Source organism: Notechis scutatus, chromosome Z (assembly GCF_049901735.1).
Source record: "Notechis scutatus isolate UNSWTSFEM ecotype Mainland chromosome Z, rNotScu1.2, whole genome shotgun sequence".
Lineage (NCBI taxonomy): Eukaryota > Metazoa > Chordata > Lepidosauria > Squamata > Elapidae > Notechis > Notechis scutatus.
In genome coordinates, this window is record NC_142025.1 from 49,772,076 (window position 1) to 49,795,548 (window position 23,473).

At 37.6% G+C, this 23,473-nt stretch overlaps 1 protein-coding gene across 2 annotated transcripts; it reads right to left on the bottom strand.

Annotated features, from left to right (window-relative positions):
- Positions 1–1,050: 1,050 nt before the first annotated feature.
- CROT (carnitine O-octanoyltransferase) lies at positions 1,051–23,473 on the bottom strand. Of its 2 annotated transcripts, XM_026681348.2 has the most exons (17): positions 23,429–23,473; positions 19,749–19,872; positions 18,051–18,175; positions 17,351–17,532; positions 16,114–16,238; positions 11,607–11,715; positions 10,396–10,489; positions 10,189–10,314; positions 6,842–6,943; positions 6,359–6,442; positions 6,152–6,259; positions 5,576–5,706; positions 4,907–5,030; positions 4,033–4,111; positions 3,475–3,568; positions 2,800–2,919; positions 1,051–1,907 (listed from the first exon to the last, which is right to left on the bottom strand). In XM_026681348.2, the coding sequence occupies exons 2-17, from the start codon at positions 19,861–19,863 to the stop codon at positions 1,787–1,789; spliced, it is 1,839 nt and encodes a 612-aa protein (XP_026537133.1). In that variant the 5' UTR covers positions 19,864–19,872; positions 23,429–23,473; the 3' UTR covers positions 1,051–1,786. The 2 variants fall into 2 exon arrangements, with proteins under 2 accessions (XP_026537133.1, XP_087801887.1); XM_087945761.1 differs by lacking the exon at positions 18,051–18,175.

Sequence of the window (23,473 nt, forward strand, 5' to 3'; positions counted from 1 at the left end):
TTAGGATTTATATACTTACCACCTACATCTTCTAAAGTTGTTTCAACACACTATTGTGCATAGATGATTGTCTCCCAAAGAATCAGCTAGATGTTGTCTTAGAATTACACAAATATCTGAACACCTTTTCATCATCTCAAAAACAGATGCAATAAATACAAAAAATCCATGTGTGTATGTGTTCATATTCCATTGACTTGATTTCCCTTCTGCCACATGGCAAAATCATGATTTTTGTTAGATTCCTGTCTTCTGGAATTAAAATGCATAGCAGTTCTCCCCCCCCCCCTTCCTGTGAGGACAAGTCAAGTGACACTATCAACTCTGTAATAGGAATCCTGGATTTTTATAATTTCTGTCTTAATCCTATGAATGTTTATCTAACTTTGTAAGTAAGGAAGAATTCTTGTCTTTAGAAATGAAAATCCAATATAACTGAAGGCATACAAACTCTGCCTTAGCATGGTGTGATAGTGTTGAGTTCAGAGTGAGATAACCCAGGATCTGGTCCTCCCTGAGGCATGGAAACCAGCTGGGCCATTCACCTTTCTTACTAACTGGCACTTGCAACAATCCAAATATGTACTAGTAATGTACTAGTATGTATTAATATGTACTAGTAAACTGTAATAACATAGTGCAAAAATAAACAGACGCACAACCAAAACGGGCATATACTAAGGAAAGCAGCATAACTTGGCCCCCTTTTAACAGCTTATACCAAATCATAATTAATCCCTTCACAGGGAAAGAAGAAAAGGGAGCTCCACATCAGCTGAAAAGTTCTGCAGCTGGAATCCAGTATGCAGGCTAATATGTAACATTAAGAATTGCCAAACTTGTAGGAGTCAGTTAAATTAACTTAGGTGATATTATACTAATCTCCTTCAGTTTGTAATCAACTGAGTTTTAAGGTATACTCCTTTATTCTTTCAAAAACTTTTGAGTGCTTGTTAACTGTTTTGCGTGGCAGAATAATTAAGATTACATCCTGCCCTCCCACCATAATGGAACAATGTAAGTAAGCATAGATGAATAATATACATATTGTTGCTCTTTGGAATGGCTTTATTTCAAGAATATATTGCATTATTCATAGTTTCTCATTTATGATACAAAGAATGCATGTTGTCCTGAGAATCATACTGAGTTGCACATTTGAAATGGCAAGAAAATACAGTATCTTTGATTATCATTTCTTCCAGTTTATAGACGCGTTTAAACAACCCCATCAAATAAAAAAAAAGAACAACCTCAGGTTACCTGAAATAAATTCACAAGCATTCTAATACATTTTCCTTGATTACATTTGAAGGCAAGAAAAAGCCATGATATGCATTTCATATAGAAAGAAAACATGATTGCTGCAATGGTTGCTCAAAATACAACTTTCCATTGTAGTAAATGAAAGCAAGTGTCCCCCATGTACTTCTGAAAACATTAACTTAAAACATTGAATCCATTTGAATATGATTTTGCATTCTTTATTGCTAGTAAGATTACATAATTAACTTTTTTCTATTGAAAAATTCAATAAACCTTGCATTTTAGAAGTTAAACTAAACTCATTGCATAGTTCTAATCTTATTTTGCATTGCAATTGCAGGTTATTCCAAGAAAATTGCATTGTTATTGCAGTAGAATTTTGCATGATTTATACCTAGCTTATATGTAACTGTCAAATACCATGTCCACTTCAATCATTCCTTTTAAGTAAGGCTTTCATATTCAAATTTTCAATATATATGGTACTACAAAAAAAGGCACTGGAGCTCCAATATTTTTTCTACATCTGGGCTGTGGATATTATTTTTATTATGTCTTGAAAAGACTGGAACAATTCCTTACATAAATTTTCGGCATCTGTGTCTGGACATGACTTCCAGGCACTGCAGGCAACAACAATCCTACCAGAGAAAAGATGGAACATTATACTAATCTCATTCAATATTATACTAATCTCATTCAGTTTGTAATCAACTGAGTTTTAAGGTATACTCCTTTATTCTTTCAAAAACTTTTGAATGCTTGTTAATATTTAGATAAATGCCATTTTTTAAAAATCAGCATAGAATTTCAGTTGGGTATACATACAGTCTTGGGCAGCTAAGTCATCGCAATGTTACAAGATACAATTACTGCATACCCTAATCATGGGCAGGTGGATTTATGCTATAAAATAGGAATGAAAGAATCTCTTCAAGATGTATTTCACGTTGAACTTCAACAATATGAAAAAATAACTACCTTCAAATTAGAGAAAATTTTAAAATGTTGTAAAACAAAGTACTTTGTCTTATTACTAGTATTTTTCAGAAAGTTTGGTTATGATATACCCCTAAAACATTACTCAGCATATTATTCCTAATACGAGCAGCAGAAATAAAGAAAAAGGCAAGAAATTAGCACTATGGAATGTATAAACTTGGTTAGGAAGCTGAATTTTTGAAGTAAAATGTGGGTCTACATAAATTGTGATTTATGGAGTTAACCCTACTCTCTGGATTCACAATATCCTAATAAACCAGTGTACTAATCGCCCTATTACATTAATACAACAGAAAGTCACCAGTTTAGGTTAGTTATGTGAAGGCACAGATAATCACAGAATTGATAAGATATTTTAGGAGAAAGAATAATCATATTTAAAACTATATAGAAGAAAGTTAAGAGTGCCTAAAAGGCCAAATGTGAAGTCAAGTTTTAATTACTGAAACAATATGCAGTGGTCACTCCCACACTGACACACAAAACAGGTTTCAATTTTTTTACTTGGAATAATGTTAATGGTATTCTTACCTGTCATCTCTAATTCTGTAGAAAAAGCCGTAACCATGCTTTACCATTGGAACAGTAGCTCCTACAGTTCTTGTGTACCCTATCAGGCTAGTTGAAAGAACAAAATTTCCACCTCCCCCACTGCAAATTAAAAGAACAAAACAAGAAGACATGTAAAAAATAAGACCTGCTTTCTCTGCTAACATTAAGGAACTTCACTGGAATAAATGAACAGGATTCAATGCTCAAACTGGTATTATGATGACTTCTGGCAGACTCTTGTTAATGGAAAAAGTGAATTACTTATTCCACAACAATAATTTAAAAGAAGTACAATTTCTTAATCATTGGAAGCTGCTGGAGCTATAAACATTTGTCCCATCACTAAACAATTACTTATCTATATCTTTTCAACTCCAATATGGGTTGTCCCTGTTCAGTGATTACATCATTTAGCAACTGTTCACAATGGTGATGAAAAAATAGCTTTACGCCATTCCCACCTTTTACAACTTTTGTCTATAAAGCGCAGGAAAACTGAAGATCATAAGCACAGCCGCTGTTTAGCAAGTGCTTCATTCAATGATAGTTATTTGTATTAATTGTGGTTGCTAATTGAGGACTACCTGTAAAACCTTATGTTCAGTTGGTATAGAATGATTTAATTCCAAAGATAAATTTAATATTTTTCAGTACCTTCTGGTGAAAGCAGGATCTAAGAAGAGTTCAGGCATTGGAAGGCTGTGCTCTCTGGCCAGGAGTTGGAGGCCTAAGAGATGACGATCAAAACCTGTTTGAGAAATATAAATTAACTGAAAAAATGCTCAATGACTTGCACAGAGTTTATTCCATTCAGCCTGTTGAACTTCTGAGGGTAGTGGAATGGATGGTTTGAGAATTGTGCTGGAGGAAAAGTGATGCCAGTTGGGGGCTTATTGTGTACAATAGAGCTTTGACTCTACTCAGCACTGTTATAATTAAAACTGGAGAGGTATGAAAACAAACCACAGCTTATGAAGAAAAAGTATTAATGCCAGGATGCACAACTACTTGTAGATCAAGGTTTACCCATGGCCATACTTTTAAAGGAGGAGGTTGGTTCGAAAAAAAACCCATATTTGTCATTTAATAATTAAAACTAAACAATAGTATTACTCTCAACAGGTAAATTAAAAAAAAAACTTCTATTACATGAAAGATTATTTTGATATTTTGAGACTATCTCTTTGCTTCTGCACGATTAAAAAAATGTACCTCTTCCATTCTCACACTCTTTCATCAGTTTATTATGTCTTGCAAATGCTTTTAACATTAGGTGTTTTCTTTGGCCTTGCTGCAGAACATAAGAAAAACATAATTATTCCACCTAAACTGCTTATATCTAAACATTTCAGAAAATAGCAAAAGACATCAGGAAAAGGAAAAAGAGCCAAGATGCATCAGCTGCCATTTGGTTCCTTCTGTGCTTCAATTATTATCTATCAGCCTCTCTTCCATCTGTTTGCCACAGAAGATAAGAAGGAGAGTGATAGCGTTCAGTTGGACAACCACCACCTGCTACTAGGCCTTTCTTAATAGGAGTTGAACCCCAATCAGATTAGAGAAAGCTGCTCTTGAAATGTGAAGGATGATCCAGAAGTATAATGTGATCATGTCCCAAATATATATCTAAAATTGTGTTCTACATATCCAGAAACCATGAAAGGGGAAGCTACTTTTTGCCAAGTATAATTTGCATAATCTGTACTTGCACAATCAACATGAATCAAGAAATTTAATACAAACATTATTTCCGAGTAAAAAAAAAAATCTAACAAAAATATCATGGTAAAATATAACTGCTTTTAAAGAGGAATTAAAATATCCATGAGGATGAGATTATTTCTTATTTCAAAAGGAACATACTGCAAGTTTTATTTCATACTGAACAGTTCAGTATTTGAACTTTCTCCCATGCTGACAACTATGAATTCAGTTTATGAAATGATGTATCATTATCAAGGAAAGATGGCATTTATCTCCACTAAATTTTGACCTATTGAATATATGAGTAAAAAAATTGGGGGGTTCTATAAGTGTTAGTACTGAACACAAAAAAGGTCACAATCTCTTTGACTAGAATACTCACAGTGACTGTAGGGTCTAGCATGGATTTACACCATTCAATCACTTCAATGGTGCATGGTCTCATAGTTTCTGTCCGGCCATGATAAAATTGTCTGGTTGTTGCAGTTTCATAACAGCAACCAGGGCTAGAAAACAAATAGTAGATTTATCCCTCAACTGTTTTAACTGCTCATAGAATAGATATGTAAAAGCCCTATTGTCTGTGGATATAGCAAATTACTTTTACCAAAAAGTATTTGAAACAAAGTAACTTCACTCCAGTTTTTGAACCTTACATAAAAAAATGATGATTTACTTCATCTGGCCTTCACAAGATACCTTATTATTAAATTGTTTTTAAGCAGAGAAAATTGATGATATAATAAAATACAAAGTATTAGATAAATGGATACAAACATGAAGAATAGTGCATTTAGGAAGAGCAAAAAGATAGGAAATGAACAAATTAGATTTCTGGATTAAGTCTGTACTGATGGCAAAATAATATACAAATAAAGAAGAAAGGAAGAAACATAAAGCATTTGATAATTCTAAGGAATATGTAAAGTGTGCAAACATGAGAAAATAATTTCCATCTATTTGTAAACTTGCACAAAGGCTATATAAATTATACTTCATATCTATTTAATGCAATTAAATTTTTTAATACATGTTTAAAAATTATTCTTACTGTCCATGACATCTGTAATAGGCTAATTGGAGAGCAATCTGGACAAATGTATCAGGATGAAGATGGTGTTTCTTAATCAGTACTTTCCCAAAAGTTGTAAAAGCATAATTCACAAGCTCTAAGTCAGACATCTGAGAAGGGAAAATAATGAAATTTCAGAGAACCAACGGAGGGAAATTTTATATTTTGAATTACACAAAACTTATAATATCTAGCAAAGATTCAAGAATCAAGACTTTAGAAACTCTGAGTGATGCTTATTACCATACTATTGATAGAATCCTCTGGCTTATAGCAATGCAAACTGGTATTCCTAAATCATGCTTATCACCTGGACATTGGGGAAAAAGCATAGATCTGCCTCCGTGTCTTACATTTGAAGAACTGATACGAAATGTTTCAGGATGGATCTGGGCTGCAGTGCAAGCAGATGGCAAACCAAATTAACAAGTCACCAGCTGTGCATAAAAAAGAGTTCTCTTTTGCTTCATCCTCATTCGCGTCATATAATGGAAACAAAAAGAATGCACTAACACCAAGCACAAATATATGACTTTCAAAAATGTACATGCATACCTGCTTGTAATATTTCTCCTTTGCACAAGTGATATCATTTAGCACCTTCTGATCAAAATTAAACACAAGCTCCTCAGGCCAAGGGATATTGCGTACTTTGTCCGATCCCTGTTTTGTATGAAATAAAAAGAGAACCATTTAATTTATCTGACACAAGAAGGAAGTTTTATCAACTGGAAAAGGATGGAACTACAGTTAACAGCATACCTTCCATTTCCCTTCTGTTTCAAAAACCTTGGAATCAACGTAAGAACAGAGGCTCACTAAAACCATGGCGTCAAAAGGAGCATGCTGGAAGATATGTATAAAATAAACATTACTCCATGGAGCAATAAATATTTGAATCATCACATTTTATTTTATTTTTCTATTACAACCATAAATAATTTACTGCTGGTCAAGATGAGTGGGGCTGTTAGAAATTGTAATCCAGCAGCATGTCACATGTCTCCTGTTTTCAATGATCTTTTTTTAGAAGGGTTGCTCATAATTTTGTTATGTCAATATTTCTTTTCTAGTAATTAAAAGTGTAGCACAGTAACAGAATGAACAAATTATTTTTAAGTTGCTATTTATAAATACATTTATTGCTACATTAAAACAAGCAGAAATTTCTTAAGATTGCTGGTTGTAATGTTTTTATATAATCACAAAACAAAAGAGAGAGAAACACAAAAGATACAAACTCACATCACAGTTTGATGCACAACTACCATTTGAGAAGGCAATGAAGTTATAGGATTTGTCTCCCCACCGCAATGTTGGGTTCCCTGTGAGTGCCAATCTGGTGATCTAATTCAAGAATTAGCATTATTAGTTCTGAAAGAAAAAACTGTCACATTTGCCCTTCAAAGACAGAAAAATGCTCACAGCGATATCCTACTTCTCATGTCTTCTGGCATCATTGCAGGGTGAAGTGTGAGAGGAAGATCTCCACCTACCATTAGGTTCTTCACCTCCAATACTACCTTCTACAGCCATGATGGCGAACCTATAGCACATGTGCCACAGGTGGCACGCAGAGCCATTTGTGCTGGCATGCGAGCCGCAGGCAAACTTACCTCACTGCGCATGGGCGTGCCTCACAGCTGATTTTCAGCTGGTCTGAGGCCTTTTCAGCCTCCCAGAGGCTTGAAAAAGCCTCTGCATGCTGTGCAGGAGAATAATAGGCCCGTTTCGCCACTTCCTGTAATCCCGTGGGAGGCCGAAAAAGGCCTCAAACCAGCCGAAAAGCAGCTGTGAGGTGCAGTGCAGGTAAGGGGGCGCTGATGGTGGGGATTGCACGTGCACGTGCAGGGAGTGTGGGTGGAGACGCACATTGCCTTCTGGGTGCTGGCACGCAAGCGTGCACACAATTTTTGGCACAGGAGCCCAAAAAGGTTAGCCAATTTGATCGCTGTTTTTAAAATTGCTGTCTCTAGATACCAATTAGGGATGCAACAGTGTAGCCTGGCAGCCAACAATACCCTCTAAATGCTCAAGAAGCACATTTAGAATACTGAGGCCACTTTTTTTGAGACGGGAAAGTACTTTAGAAAATTTTAAGAGGAAAATGAATAAATAAACTTTGAAGGCACATATTTTAATTTTCAAAACTTCCAAAATCTGCTTAGGCTTCACCCATATTTGCTTAGGCTTCACCCATATTTATTATGTTGCGCTGAGAAAATTACAGATGCAAGCCTGACATAAAACTGCAATCTTATACATCTTTAAAAGGGAAGGAATCAATAGATATCAGTAGATTTTGAACAGATGTCAAGCTGTCCATTGCCACTTGGATTTCTGGAATGACATGCATTGTTAAGTTTAGTAACAAGATATTCATAACCCATCAAAGTAATTGTCCAGGTGGACTTAGTTCCTTGGAATAGTTTCTTGGTGTACCCAGAAACTATGTTTTCCCTATATGTTTTCCCATATAACCATCAGGGAGATAGCACTCAAATTACTTTGGCTAACATGAAAATCCAAAGTAGGGTTGGAACTGATTATTAGATGGGAGGCCACTGGGGAATACCAGACTATAGGCAAGACTGGGAAGTAAAAATATCTTATAGAAGCTGACTGAGATTCCTATTAATCCTTGGCTTATGATTACAATTGAGACCAGAATCTCAGTTGTTGAGCAAAGTGAGATATCACAGGACACTTTCCCCAATGACTATACTCAAGATGTGGTTGTTAAGCAATATTGTGTGTCATTGGGTAGATGGAATCTGAGGTAAGGATTGTAGGAAGGGGTGCAATGCAGATGGAAGGAGGTGCTGGTACAGAGCCCCTCACCATAGAACACCTATCACAGCCCAGGAGGCCTCGGCCAGCTACAAGGCCTACTGGTGTGCAGAAACTGCTGCGGATTGGGAAGCCTGGGGCCTTTTCCCCCACCAGGCTCAGAAGGCCGCGACTGGTAACAGGGCTGACCAGCAGATGCAAACTGACCCACTTACTTTGCAGTTTTTCTGCAGTTTCTGATAGGTGTGCCCACACTATGCAAAGCATGAACTTCCTACCAAGACTGCCTCAAGCCATTCAGCAAGAAGGCACCGTTTTCATAGTTCAGAAGGCTCCTTCAAGTAGGTGTTGAGTCCTATAACTAGCCAAGGGCTCCTGGGCATGAAGGGGTGAAAAGTAAGCTTGGCCTGTAATTAGCTGAGCCTCCCAGGCTGTAGCAGGTTTCCACGCACTAATGGGCCCTGTAGCAAGCCACTCAAGACTTCCAAATAATTTAAAAACTGGTGCCTCATTGCAGAATTGCATAGGGCAGCATTGGTAGAAAGGCCAAGCCTTGCATAGGATGGCACTCCTGTCAGCAGGTGCAAAAAACTGCAAAGATAAATGGGGCAATTTGGGTGTATCAGTGGCCTTGTAATTGACCAAAGCTTCCTGAACCTGGTGGTATGAAGAGCAGGCCCACACCTCTTGGATATGATAGGTTGGGAAGTTGGGGCTCTCCAGATGTGGTGGTTTGGAAACGGGCCCAAGCCTCTTGACAGAAGGCAGGCCTGACAGGCTGGGAACAGGCCAAAGTCTCCAAGGCCATGGCCATTTTGCATGTGCTAGTAGGCAGGGGCAGGCGGGGGTGGGGCAGCTGAGATGGTGAAGAGATTGCTGGAGGGAACTAAATCATCCCTGCAGTTTTAAGTGCAGGCAGATTGAGTGCATGCCTGAATTTTTTAAGTGCATGCTTGAATTTTCATCATGTGACTGCAATGATGCTGTAATGCTCATATAACCTATATAAATCTTCAAGTCCCTTTGTCCAGGACTGCTGTAATTTTGAACAGTTGCTGAATGAACAGTTGTTAAGGAAGGACTTCCTGTAACTACTTTTATGCTGTTGCCAAGAAAATGACATAACCATAGCCATACATAAGAAGCCAAGCTCCATTTAAAGAGGCTTTTGTTTTGTGTCATATTTAATGTACGCATAAGATAAAGTAGTATACTTTGTCTTGAAAAGTATAAATTGGACCACGGAAATGCTATTTGATCTCAGCAAATTACAAATGTAAAAAATTACAATTTATTCTCTAATAATTGATCAATGATTTCTCTCTCCTGTCACTTTTAACTACTTATAGAAACTTTATACTAGATAGTAGCAGAACTGTGTTGTGCTTTAGATTTGATTTCTAAAATCTACACAGCCTTAATAACCATTGTAAAAAATAAGGACTCAAAAAAAAAAAAGTAAAATCACTTCTACTCAATTGCAATCCAATGTATATGTAATTGGGGGAAGTATTTCTGAACATGTTTACTATTGACTAAACAATGTATAATTAAACCACCTTATCTCGTGTTTATCTTGCCTATTTGTATATCAGAAACAAGTGTTAATTAGAGTTTAACAGCGACCTGGGGAGAAATGTTGCTATGCTTTCATTGGAGTTGCATAATTCCCACATTCTGTCCATCACACACTATAATTTACATTTTGAATAAACCAGATACATGATGTAGTTAACGTATGCCATTTGATCACTCCAAATCCTTTTCCTTTATAATATAACAAGGCAAATTATGGTCAGTACCTCTGTATAATCTTCAGGGGTAGCTTGAGGCTTTGAATCATCTAGACATATTACAAATAAACTACGCTGTATTGTTTCCAACAGAGACAGATTCTTTGGATGGAGTCTGATAAGATAATCACGTGTCTATAAGAGGGAAACAAAACAATTATTAAAAATAAAGCATATCAATCTGCTCCAAATATCTCTTTTAAAAAAAGTCCAAACCTTTGCCCATGAGTTTCTTTCTTCAGATGTTAAGGCAGCCAATCCTGGCCCTTCAAGTTCATTCTCACATTTCTTCTTAATGTAGGAAAGTTGTCTACAAATAATATAAATACCAAGTAAAAAATACTTAGCATTTCCAATGCAAACTATCATCTTTTTTATTTTTTAGTTAAGCCAGCATTTGAGGTAATGAAGACTGAAAATAAATCAAATTTCCAGGTCCTTATTTATTAAACTAAACATTCATCTCTTCTGAAGTTATTTATCAAATATTAGAAGTATTAGTGTCCTTTATTAGCTATAGTGATCTTCTTTGATATTCTATGCAGAGAACACTCAGATTATAAAAATTAAAAAAAAGTTGGAGGTGTGCATATATACTATACATGAAAGAATGAGGGGAAAAAAAGCTTATTAACTGCAACACAATTTCTCCAAGTAGATCCCTATTTTTCTTCATTCTTCCTTAACAGAGTGACAGTAATTATACTCTTGGACAATTTGAAAGGATGGGGAAACAAGCACTTGCTGTGTGGGAGGTGCAAATCCAGTCACCAATAAACTGAATTTAAAATGGTGTTTCAGCAAACAATACAGCATTCTCTCTCCCATTCATTTCCATATTTAGGGTTTCAATTCAATAAATATGTTTAACGATCACAAAATAGTATCTTGATTTTAAGATGTGTCCTTGTTTAATGAAGCATAGAATTATTTTAGGAAGTTGGGAATTATAAGTATTACATTCCTTTCATTCAATTGGGATTCTCAGCTGACTTGTCATTTTCCCCTCATATGTTGAGTGGGAGGCAATAATAGGAAAAACACTCCAGAAATTAAGGACACATAAAATTATTAAAAACAGTATAACTGACATTTAATTGAAATTAATAAAACAAAGCTATAAAATGCTGTAAATTACATCAGAAAGCACTGAATTACAGTAATGTAGCAACAATGTATTTACCACAAAATGAGTAAAAATATATAAAAACTATACTTAAGTATAAATGGAAATAATCTTAAATATTAATTCAAAACTGAATACACAGCATCTTTTATACAGAAGCCCTTAAATTCCATCAATCTTCATTGACTACTTCTTTCTGTAGAGCATATTTGGAATATCAGTATAAATATATTTAATGTCAAATTTGTATAGAAAGATCTATAGTCTAGCAGGTTGTTTTTAGAATGATTTCTAAACATACCTAAAAAGCTCTGGTGGGCTCAGAATATGACCATCATTTAAACTATCGAATTCAAAAATTCTGCCTTCACACAACACTATCAAGTGAGATGGACATTCACCTTCATTCTCTGGAAGAAAAAGTTTAATTCATTAACACAAAAATTTGTATAATCTTCATAAAATGCTTCCTAGGAAGATGGGACATGCACAATAACCTTTTTCTCTTATTAGCTAAGTAGGCCAGGATATTGGAGACTTATATCTCAAATGAGCTGTATCTTCATTGTTTAGCAGGATGGTAATTATCTGCACACATATGAAACACTGTTACAGGTAGTCCTCAACTTAAGACCGATTGTGTAATGGGACAGATGTTTTGCAGTCCATAAAGCATTTCTGATTGTCGTGAAATGTGGCACACACAGATCATGATTGCACGACAGCATTTCAGGTGCTTGGCAACTGGCTCACCTTTACAGCGTCACATAGCGTCACCTTTACAGTGTCACATAGCTGCAACTTGCAGCAGTTTTTTCTGGTTTCCAGCAAAAATGGCCATTCGGAAGAATGGGTTTGCACTTATGACTGCAGTATACCCAACAACCATGGACTCGCTTAATTAACATGGTGATTCACTTCATGTCCATGCAAAAAAAAGTATCATAAATCAGGTCGGGAATGACTTGACCTACAACTGTTAACAATGTATGGCCAGAAATCCAGACCCAATTGCAGTATTAAATTGAGGACTGGATCGCAGAAAAAATGTACTTGTTTTTCAACTGCTAATAGCAGAACTAAAAGAGATTCTGAACAGGTACAGTGGGGAAGAAGCTTTAGCCATTGTCCTTCCCATATAATTTCATGTTTAACTACATGTTTTTCACTCCACGAAAAAGGGTCTTTTAAAACCATGTGCACTAAGCTGGGGTAAACAGATGTAGCACATAATGTCTCCATCTGCATGTGTGCATATATGTGCGTGCATGTGTCTATATCTGTAACGACAGACACACTAATCAGAGAAGCAAACAGAGTAAATAGGCTGTAAACACAGAACACAGTGCTCTGATAAGAAGTTCAAAATTCTGATTCGGTTGTGTGCAAACACAACTATTATTGAATACAAGTACAAATAGCAATAACAGTTAGATTTACATACTACTTCACAGTGCTTTACAGTCATCTCTAAGCGGTTTACAGAGTCAGCATATTGCTCTCAACAATCTGGGTCAAATGAAAGGGCAGTTGAAAATTTGGGGTGCTATAAAATTACTTTTATACTTAGAAGCCAGGACTGGAGTTCAAATAAACTTGTTTTGAACAAAACACAGAAGAAGCATCATTATACAATTCAATGCTTTATATGCCAATTTAAAAACTAAATCCCACTGTATTCAATTAAACAGACATAGCATGGTTAGGATTAATCATCTTCAAGTTTTGGTTTTGCTGGGCAAGGATAAGTAACATTATTTACTACATTTATATACCATTTTTAGTACAGATTCCCTAAATGGTTTACAATTATTAGAATTACAGTAGGCTATATAAATGACTTACACAGTAGCTGATGGCTTGGTTCATATTTTGTACACTTCTGTATAAATTGAGAAACAAAACTAACTGAATGTAATTCAGGATTTGGCTGATAATAAAAATATTAGCATGTATACAAACAGGGCTTTTTCATCAGAAAACCTACATCTTCCCACCCCCCAGCTAAGTTTTATTGCTTTTAATGAATGTTCCTTTCTGATTCTAAGTATTGTACATCGAGGTCCCCTATTCCCGAGCCATGGCCCATTTGGAACTATGTGGTGCAAGTGGCGGGTGAGTACACAAGCGCAGCTCCACTTGAGTGAGTGGCAGGCTCTCACAGCTCCATTTGTGCAAGCAGTGGGCGTATATATGGCACTGCTTGCACAAATGGAGCTGAGCAGTCTTACACACACACCTGCCATTCATACAGAACCACCCCCTCCTCCCCAAGCCAGAAAGTTAGGGACCACTATTGAACACAATTACTATGTAACACGTTTAGGAGATCCATGTAGGTTTACAAAAGGGGCAAACCAGCTGACTATTGTTTTTTTCACTGATGCCCAATTTCCACATCAACAGTACCGCAACATATATGCAACCTCTTACAGTAATTAAGTTAAAGCAAACCAATTTTTTTGAAAGCAACATAAAGGAGCGTATTTATAAAGATGACTGCCTTAAAAACTCTCTTCTCTTAACCTGCAAACCAATATTTATAATAATTACACAATGTAGTATGATGTAATGTAATTATATTGTACAACATCAATGTAAGTAAAGGGTTATGAATACAGGATCATTGTACAAGTAATCTCTATTAATTTTCCATGGCATATTTCTCATAGATTACAAAATGACAGAGCTGAGAGTCTAAGAAGTACTGGGCCAGTGCAGCTGAAATTCTAACTATTGGAGGCGGGGAGATATCAGATATCTTTCTCAGTAATTATCCACATCTTCCTAATGGCAGATGCCTTGTTAACAATTTTATGAATTATCCATATAATTATGTCTTTTATCCATATCCCATAACTTAAGCTGCCTAACTTTGTATTTAGTTGTCCTGATATAAAGTGGTATTCCCATCTTATTCCAATAAAAACTTTACTGCACATGTCCTATTGGCTGCAGCATACATACAGTAGTATCTGCCCTTCAGTCACTCAGCAGTGTCCTCCATTGCCATTTTGCTTTGTGATGTTGAACTAACATGGTACCTGGCTTCTTCACAGAACTGCCCGTATAACTGACTGGCACTTTCAGAAGTGCAAGTCAGGTTTTATATGGTCTCCTTATTAATACATGATTATAGCATTAGACCTCTTTGAAAATGTATGACCAGAGGCTTCTGGGGAAAAATAGCAAACTGTTTGTGGAGCCAACAACCAGAGCAGAATGAAGAGCCAGCATGCAGACTGGCTCTAAGTAATTCCCCATTACACATGGCAAGGCCTTGAGACCACCCCGAAGTCTCTAGACAGTGCTCCTTGTGAGATCACAAGACAGCACAAGCCTCTGGCGAGTTTAAAGCTCTATGAGAAAATAACTATTCTGCTCAAACCCTGGTCAGCACCTTTAATGAACTTGGTTTGCATACTCCCTTTTCTAATAATTTTTGGAAATTTCTTGTTGACTACTTTTATGTTAAACTTTTGGATTAACACACTTTTTGCACCAGATGAGTTTCCTTCAATCCTTAGCGAGAGAGGTTCCAAATACACCTTTAAGGACTTAAAGAATTAAATAAAATTAAGACTAAATTTCTGCACAGCTTAATTTCACCAAGACGATAATATTTTTAGCAGTATAGTTTGTCCACTGCTTCTACCGACAAGGGGACTTGCTTTTATATTGTTTTTAATTTGTTGGAGGGCCACATTATTACTGTTACAGGCTCATTGTTCACTCACTGCCTGAACTTCTTCACCACAGTGCATCTAACACTGTGCCATGGTGCTGGTGATTATACATAGGGCAAGTTGCAGTCATGTCCGTCCACAATTCTGGGAGCGAATATCTAAGGCATGAAATGAAGAGTGGATATTAGCAACTACCACTTGTGAAAAGGTCTAGGCACTCACTACTCTACTGAACAGTAATCACTGTGGGAATGGAATGGCAAGATTGTTACAAAGACTGCCAGCAAGATCATCATTTAAAACAGGGGTCCCCAACCACCGGTCCGCGGACCGGTACCAGTCCGCGGAACAACTCCTACCAGGCCACTGGCTTGCTGGGCGCCGCCATCTTTTTTCATGAAAAGCTCGTAGCTTTTCCCAGAAAGCCATTTCTACCCGGAAAAGCTCACGAAGCGCTATGCCGCCATTATTTGATGAAAGTGCTTCCGTGAAGTCACCGGAAGCACTTTTTCATCAAAAAGATGGCGCGCCCAGCTGATGCCGGGTACTGGTCGCGGCGCCCAGCTGATGCCGGTACCGGGCCGCGGCGTCAAAAAGGTTGGGGATCACTGACCCCATAGCACCTTGAATGAGACAGAGCAAATTAAGCCAACACACTTTTGGGCCACATTACAAATTAGAGTAAAATGTGTAAAAGCAACTTGCCTAGTGACCCACAAATATTATTACCCTGCTATGCATTTTTAATTGAAGGAAAGCATGAAAAAAATCTTCAGCCCTTTTAGTATTTTTCATAACAGCTATCTTAAGGAATCAGACTGTTTGTTTCCAGGTATTCATACTACATACTAAATCTTGGCCCAAACTATATTGTCTGTACTGTAATGAGAGATTTCCAATAAACCCTTATTTTATATTTGTTTACAATGCCTACTGTAAAGCATTATGGAGTGATATATAAGTCTAAATGCTAAAGGTGTCTAAGCTCTACTAGGTTTTACTTCCAAGAATGTGATTCAGACTGCCAACTAAATATACCTGTTGACTATCCATATATATGGGATAAACATTATATACACTACATTGAAACCACTTTCTTTTATACAGAAAAAAATCATTTACCTGTTTTGAAATAATTAGTAATGGAATCTTGAACAATGCCTGGTACCTTGCAAGTGCAAAAAAGCATTCGAAACTGATCCATGTCCAGGGGTTTATTGCCAGATCTATGTACAGCCAATTTTTCCCTGTAAGATAATTAGTATGTAAGTTATTGAAGCTAAATGGATAAGCATACATTTATAACCAGGATCTAAGCAAATGCTATATTTCAATATGTTTCAATATTATATATTCGAAAAGCCTATGATGTCTTTCCATATAATGTGACATAGACAAGGCACTCATCATTAAGCTTCCTGGAAGAGAAGCGAAACATCTTCAAAGAAAAAACAAAGCTCATTTGCCTCTTGAAAAAGCACCTTTAGGACAACCATAACCTAGATGACTGAGAATCTCCACAGACCAGGGGTAGGATTCAAACTTTTTAACAACTGGTTCTGTGGGCGTGGCTTAGGTGGTAGGTGTGGCTTGGTCATCATGTGACTGGGTGGACATGGCTTGGTGGTCATGTTATTGGCTGGGTGTGGCCAACTCAATATCGCTCACATCGAGGCACGCATCTCCTCGCCTGGCCTCTCATAACTGTGGGGGTGCTGCAACAGTTGGAAGTGTGAAAAATGGTCATAAGTCACTTTTTTCAGTGCCATTGTAACTTTGAACAGTCACTCCACACAAGCAAAGTACCAGCAAAGGAGAGGAAAAAAACTCCAGAGATGTTCCTGAGACAGGAAGTCTAGTCCTGCCAAGAATTTAATAAGGGTTAACGGAGAGGCAGTTTCTGTAAGCAACACCAGAATGTTTCCTTCCTGCCTTCCTTACAGGATTAGGCCAGTAATTTCTTCTAACAACCGGTTCTCCGAACTGCTTAGAATGTTAACAACCGGTTCTAGAGAATAGGTGCGAACTGGTAGAATCCCACCCCTGCCATAGACACTCAAGTCACAACTACTTATTCTTTTAAAAATACTACAGAAATGCTCACTATACTCTCAGGCTTATGCTTAATTAAAAGCAGTGGCACTTATTTCAGAAACTTTAATTTCAAATATGACAGTTTTTTTCCCTATTAGAGTTCCAATGGTTTAATTTTATAGATGTTTAAAATAAATGTGAGTTTTTGGAGACCTGCACCAATTAACCAGATATAAAATTCTACTCTAAACTTATGATAGCAATATTAACTCACAATAACATGACAAATAATCGTACGTAACTATTGTGATTTTGTATTTCTTACTTTCTTAATTGTTCCCAGAATTTCAAGGTGTACCAAACATTTATGCCTGTTCTTTCTAGCTGAGTCCCTTCTTTAATTGGCCAACAATGTTCAATATAGGGGCCTGGTCCTCCAAAATTGTGATAGATTTGTGTTGGTAAACGGGTTTCAAGATAGGCCACATTCAGCCACCATTCTTCCAACTGAAAAGAAAAATCAATTAACAGCAAAAGAAATCTTTAATTTGGTTATTTGTTAAGTTCAGGTTCTATCCCACAGTTGACATTAAAAGCACAGCAGAAAGCATTTGGTACAGCAACCCTTCATCCTACACTTCAGAACAGATATGAAATCAAGCAAAACTTAAAATAAGTTCAAATCTGTTCAAAGGAAAATATTTCTAGTGAGACTTGCTATTTGTAAAAGCAAAGTTTGCTATTGAATTAAATTCTGCTAATGTGTTTTTTCCTCTCTGACATTCACTATCATAAGGACTAGAACCGAGACAGGACTCTATTCAGACAAGGCTTGCTGAAATACTACAGTAACTGCAGTGGCTGGATTATAATAAATAAAGCCTGGCTTACATATGTCAATTGCAAGTTCACAAACATGTTAAGTCAAACCAACAAGCCCACATTATGTAGTGTGTGAACACTGAAAAATATATTCTTATTACTATACATAGTGACTGGGAAAAATGGCTTTCTTAAAAGCATACCCAATTTCTCTTCACTGTAGCCCTTTCAAGTAATTTTTTATGCAGCTCCTTTCCAATGCCATTCTCAAATCTTCTGACTATGTCTCGAGTTCTTTGATACTCTTCTTGATTTAGGAAAGGTTTCACTGCACAATATAAATGATTGAAAATATGTTTTAAACACATTTACTTCTCTACTTCAAGTAGCATTAAGGCTTCATCTTTACTATAAAACAAAACTTCTAGAGATCGCATATCATTCGAAATTTATTTCTAGCTCTCAACAGAAATAGATTCAGGTCATATAGGTAAAGGTTTCACCTGTCCAGTTATATCTGACTCAAGAAAATGATGCTTATCTCCATTTCTTAGCCAAAGGAGCCAGCATTGTCCAAAGATGCTTCCATTGTCATGTGGTCAGCATAAATATACGCCATGGAACGCTGTAACCTGGTTCTTCCCCCTATTTACCTAATTGTATTTGCACATTTTCGAACTACTAGGCAAGCCAGAGCTGGGTCAAATAATAGAAGCTCACCTATTGCGCAGGTCCTGAACCCAAACTGTCAACTTTCCAACTGACAAGCTCAGCATTTTTTCTTTTTTAACTGGTTTGTAAGATAAACATTGCAACATGAACATGTACTGTATGTCAGTTAGCTCCTTAACAACTGAATGTTTGCTTTCTAAAACTAAACTGGGAACCTGCCCCATAAATCCTATTTTAGCCAGCATTTCTGAAGTGGTGTAGGGTTTCCTATCTAAGCAGGGGGTTGGACTAGAAGACCTCCAATGTCCCTTCCAACTCTGTTATTCTAATATGTGTTCAATTGGCAAATTCCCATTCAGGACTCTACAGATATGAGGTCAAATGAAAGAATGTGTTAGGCACACATTATGAAACACAAGAGATCTTAGAAATTTGGAGCGGATTGCTTATAGAGCACATGTATCTTTACCAGCAGATTAACAGCTTTTAGCAACAGCTGGAACAAAATTTGGCAATTTTCCATTTACAATAATTACTACAACAGTTAGAAATTAAAACCATCTTAGGTTTAAAATAATTAATTTCCAGCTTTTCATAACAATATGTTGCAAGGATTCACAGGCTTTGCCATTGCAAATCTTAGACTATGACAAAATGACTTCATTCAGGGCCAGCTTAGTCTAGTGGTGAAAGCCCCCGCTAGAAACCAGGAGACTACGAGTTCTAGTCTCTCCTTGAGCCTGAAAACCAGCTGGGTAATTTTGGGCTAGTCACTCTCGCTCACCACACAGGGCTGCTGTTGTGAGGAAAATAGGAAGAGGAAAGAGGATTAGGAATGGTCACTCTCGAGTCATTACAAACATATTAAAACAATTTTAATATTAAAATATTTTTTTAAAAAATCTGAATAAAGTTTCTTTGCATAAAGAATGGAGAGGAAATTGTTATCTAACATTATAGGGTAAAACCCACTTTTCAATGGAATTTTTAATTGCAGAGTCTATATAAAAATTAAATAAATAATTGTGCAAGAATACATTCCTGAAATTAAGACAGTGGGATTTCCTGTGATGATACAGTTAAGAAATGTGAAAGTGTTCTCACATATTATTATCAGCCGCAGAAGGCACAGATCTATAGAAAAGATGGCTAGTTTCCTCCCCAGCCATATTCTAGAGATAGAATCAAAAGCAATCTTCAAGTCAATGAAAGCATTATAATATACATACCTGCATCAAGGTATTTCGTTAGGGATTCATCAAGAGGAGGAACAGGCAGTGAAGGCAAGGAACTCTGGTATTGAAATGTACTTTCTTCAGAAGAATCAGTTAACTGGTTTTCCATTATGTTGACCTATGGCAAGTAATAATATTTTTCATTTTGACATTTGTATTTCTGCAATTTACTTATCTTTTAGTCTTTATATCATGAATATTTATGTATAACAAAACAGGAAGAAAAGTTAATTTATGTTTACATCGCTTTCACGCTCCATCTGTTCAGCTTTTTATACAATAATTAAAATTTGCTTTAATTCTATTAGTGTTTAATGGACTCAGTTACAGTGGCAATGAATGCATCAGTTACAGTGGCAATAAATGCATTGTTAGTAGACTTGAAAGAACAGGTCCACGAGATAGATCATATTTGAGAAAATCTAACTATGTACAGGTAATTCCTGGGTTAAAATGTTTCCTTAGCGACTGTTCCCCCTAGTGTTTATGAACAAATCCCAAAATTATGAATATTGCAGTAGCATAGCCGTTTTTCACTCTTACAAACGACCAGAGGCTCTGCAATGTTCACCCCGCCTATTCCCCCACCCAGGTCTTCACAGGCATTTCACCTGAAGTGGGAGACTCACCTTACAAAGATCTCCTCTCTATCATAGTTTCTTTGCCTGCATTCACAGAGAACAGAGGCCTAACATACCGCAAGATCACACGAGATCAGTAGCATGAGATCTCGTGCTACTGATCTCATGTAATCTCACATTTTAGGTCTCTATTCTCTGCTAATTGAGGCCAGGACGTCTGCAAATGGAGGGAAGGCTTTGGTCCTTCAGGCCTTCTCTCCATTTGCCATTTCCTTCCCAAAGCCGGAGGGAGTTTGCGTTCTTGTAGGCTTTGCCAGCTCTTTGCAAAAAGCCTTTGTTGGCACCAGTGGAGCTTGGAAGGAGCAGGTACATCCCTCCAAAGTCCTGTTTCTACTGGCAAAAGCTTCTTGCAAGGGGTTGCCAAAGACCACAGGGATGCAATCCTCAAGTGCTTTGCTGATGAGAAAGGCTGTGTGTGACTTTCCAAAGATGCTTTCTCGCTGGAGATCAGCTTGACGAGGCCTCCAGCGCAGAGAAAGCAGCCCCAAAAGGCTGCTTTCTCAGCACCAGAGGCCTTTTCAAGCCATTTGCTGACCAGAAAAGAGAGAGCAGGCAAAGAAGCAGGCTGAAGAGGAGACAGATTTTCATAAGGTAAGTCACCCAGTGCAGTAGGATTGGAGAGGGATCAATTGTGGGGACCCCAGGGGAGGGAGAATGAGGTATCTGAGGGTCAGGGGAGGCTTTGGGTGGTCTGGAGTAGATGACCTGTCCTTTCACTAGGCCCCCTACGGCTTTTCCCACCCTAAGATACTTCATGTGCACTTAACAAGCTGCACATTCACCCACACATTACATTAGTGTGAGCAAAAAAAGCAGGGACTCCAAGATACAATATTCACTCCCCCGAATTCTCAAGTTACGGAATGGACAGGTTCCATTACATTTGTAACTAGAGGACTACCTGTAGTCACTAGGAGTCAAAAATTACTTGATTGCACATAATCATAATTAATCACCTTTAACAGCGTTGTGTCGGATCAGACCTCTACATCTACAATTAGCAGTTTCAAGAAAACAGACACTTTAAAATTTTAGAAGACTATAAGTTAAGTTACAATTATTATAGAGTAATAATGTGCACATTCTGGTTTTTGTCTCCAAGTCATGTGCTACATGATCAAATTAAGGATGTGCCATAGTGTTTTCAGCAATATATTGCATTTATATCATAAAAAACCTTTGACCCCAATTCTCTCCATTCCCTTTGTTAAACAGCAATGCACTCAACAGCCCTACCCAGTTTCACTGCTGCTTATCATGGCACTATTAAAAGTTCAGGTGGACTTTTCCAGAAGAATTAGGAAATGCACCTGTGATGCTACAGCTGAACATATTCTGCTACATTGTTGCAATGTAAAGAGGGGAAAAACACACATGCACACAAAAAACCCCACCTACTAAGATTGGTGTTCATTTAAAGCTCCTCCACTTTGTGCCTTCCAGAATAATCTTTAACTGCCCATCCTGGTTTAGGATGAGGATTGTTGAAACACACCTGAAATGCCTCATATGGAAAAATGCTATTTCAGTATAAACCCCACCCACCCACCCCAATTGATCTCACGAACTTTTAGGGAGTAGGTTCAGGAGAAAGTTTCTTAAACTTGTTTTCTCTCAGGATCCCTTTCCCACTTTTAAAAATTATGAAAACATTCCAAAAGAGCTTTGGTTTGCATGGGTTATGTACCATTGATATTTACCTTATTAAAAATTAAAACTGACCCACATTTGCTGCCATTTTATTTTATTTGTCAAGCAATTATAAGATAACAGGTAGAAGTATAAACATACCGTGTTTCTCATATAATAAGGCCGGGTCTTATTTTTTTTTTGAGCCCCGAAAAAACAGCTAGGCTGTCTTTTTGGGGGTGACTTAATTCCCCCCCCCTTGCATCTTAGGGCGGGCGGCGACGGCTTGGATGTTGACTTCGGCATTGGTGGGGCACTTTGTATCAGGGTCAACGCAGGCAGCACCATATCCGAGTGTGCAACAAAAGTACTTCCTAACAGCAAGCCCCCCCCCTGCCATTCCCCCCCCCATTTCACATGTTTTAATATAGGCCTTAATTTGGGGGGAGGGGCTTAATTTCATTTCATGCCTATAAAACATGCTGGGACTTCCTATTGGGGGAGGCCGTATTGTTGGAGAAACAGGGTAGTTTTGAATATATGAAATGGATACTACAGAAAAATAAAAAAAACAATAGGACAGGGACTGTAGACACATTGGTGCACATGCCCCCTACAGGCCTCTTAGGAAGGGGGTGAGGTCAATAGTAGACAGTCTAAGGTTAAAGTTTTCGGGGTTTGGGGAAGAAACCACAGAGTCAGGTAGAGTATTACAGACATTGACCACTCTGTTGCTGAAGTCGTATTTCCTGCAATCAAGTTTGGTGCGGTTTACCACTTCTCACGAATGTTTAATGAGATTTTAATACCACCGCATTTTTCAACACTAGGAAATAATTTTGCTTGCAAAGCCCACAGGTAAGGCTCTTCTGGGGGAAGCGGGGACTCGAATTCTAGCATTATTTAAAAAAAAAAAAAAAAAAAAACCCACTGCTCTACTCCATAAGGGAAACTCCCATATTATTAAGGCAAGCTGTGCCCGAAGTCCTAGTCGCGAGTCCTTTATAGTTAGTTCTTCCAAGGTAAATATGTATCAATGGAAGAGAGCTAATTTAATTACTTAAGTTTCTATTTACTCAACAACGCCCAGCGTTTTTCTATGTACTAGCACGAAGCTCCGTCTCTCAGTCTTCGTGCAAAGCGTTTTTTGTCTCCAACAAACCGAAGACGCTCTACCAGGTCCAGTCCCCAGAAGCTGGCAAGAGAGAAAAGCGGAGTAATAACGACCCTCCTTCAGCGAAAGGGGCCCTGGAGAACTAGGGCCGAGAACAGGGGAGAGGTCCCACCCCACGCCGAAGTCTTTCCCCGCTCGCAAGTCCCACTCGCAGTTTGCCGCTTCTCGGGAAAGCCCCCCACCCCAACCTCGTCGTCAGACCCCGCGGGCTGCTCAAAGGTCCCCCTCACCTTGTCTCCTGCCCCACACCGCGCTCGTCAAGTCTTCTCCGAGTC

Coding starts and splice junctions, on each gene's coding strand:
- CROT (XM_026681348.2), bottom strand. CDS start 19,863: ATGGAAAACCAGTTAACTGATTCTTCTGAAGAAAGTACATTTCAATAC. Junction 18,176..19,748: donor AACGAAATACCTTGATGCAG/GTATGTATATTA, acceptor TATATTGTGCAG/TGAAACCTTTCCTAAATCAA. Junction 16,239..17,350: donor TTCTGGGAACAATTAAGAAA/GTAAGAAATACA, acceptor ATTATCTTACAG/GGAAAAATTGGCTGTACATA.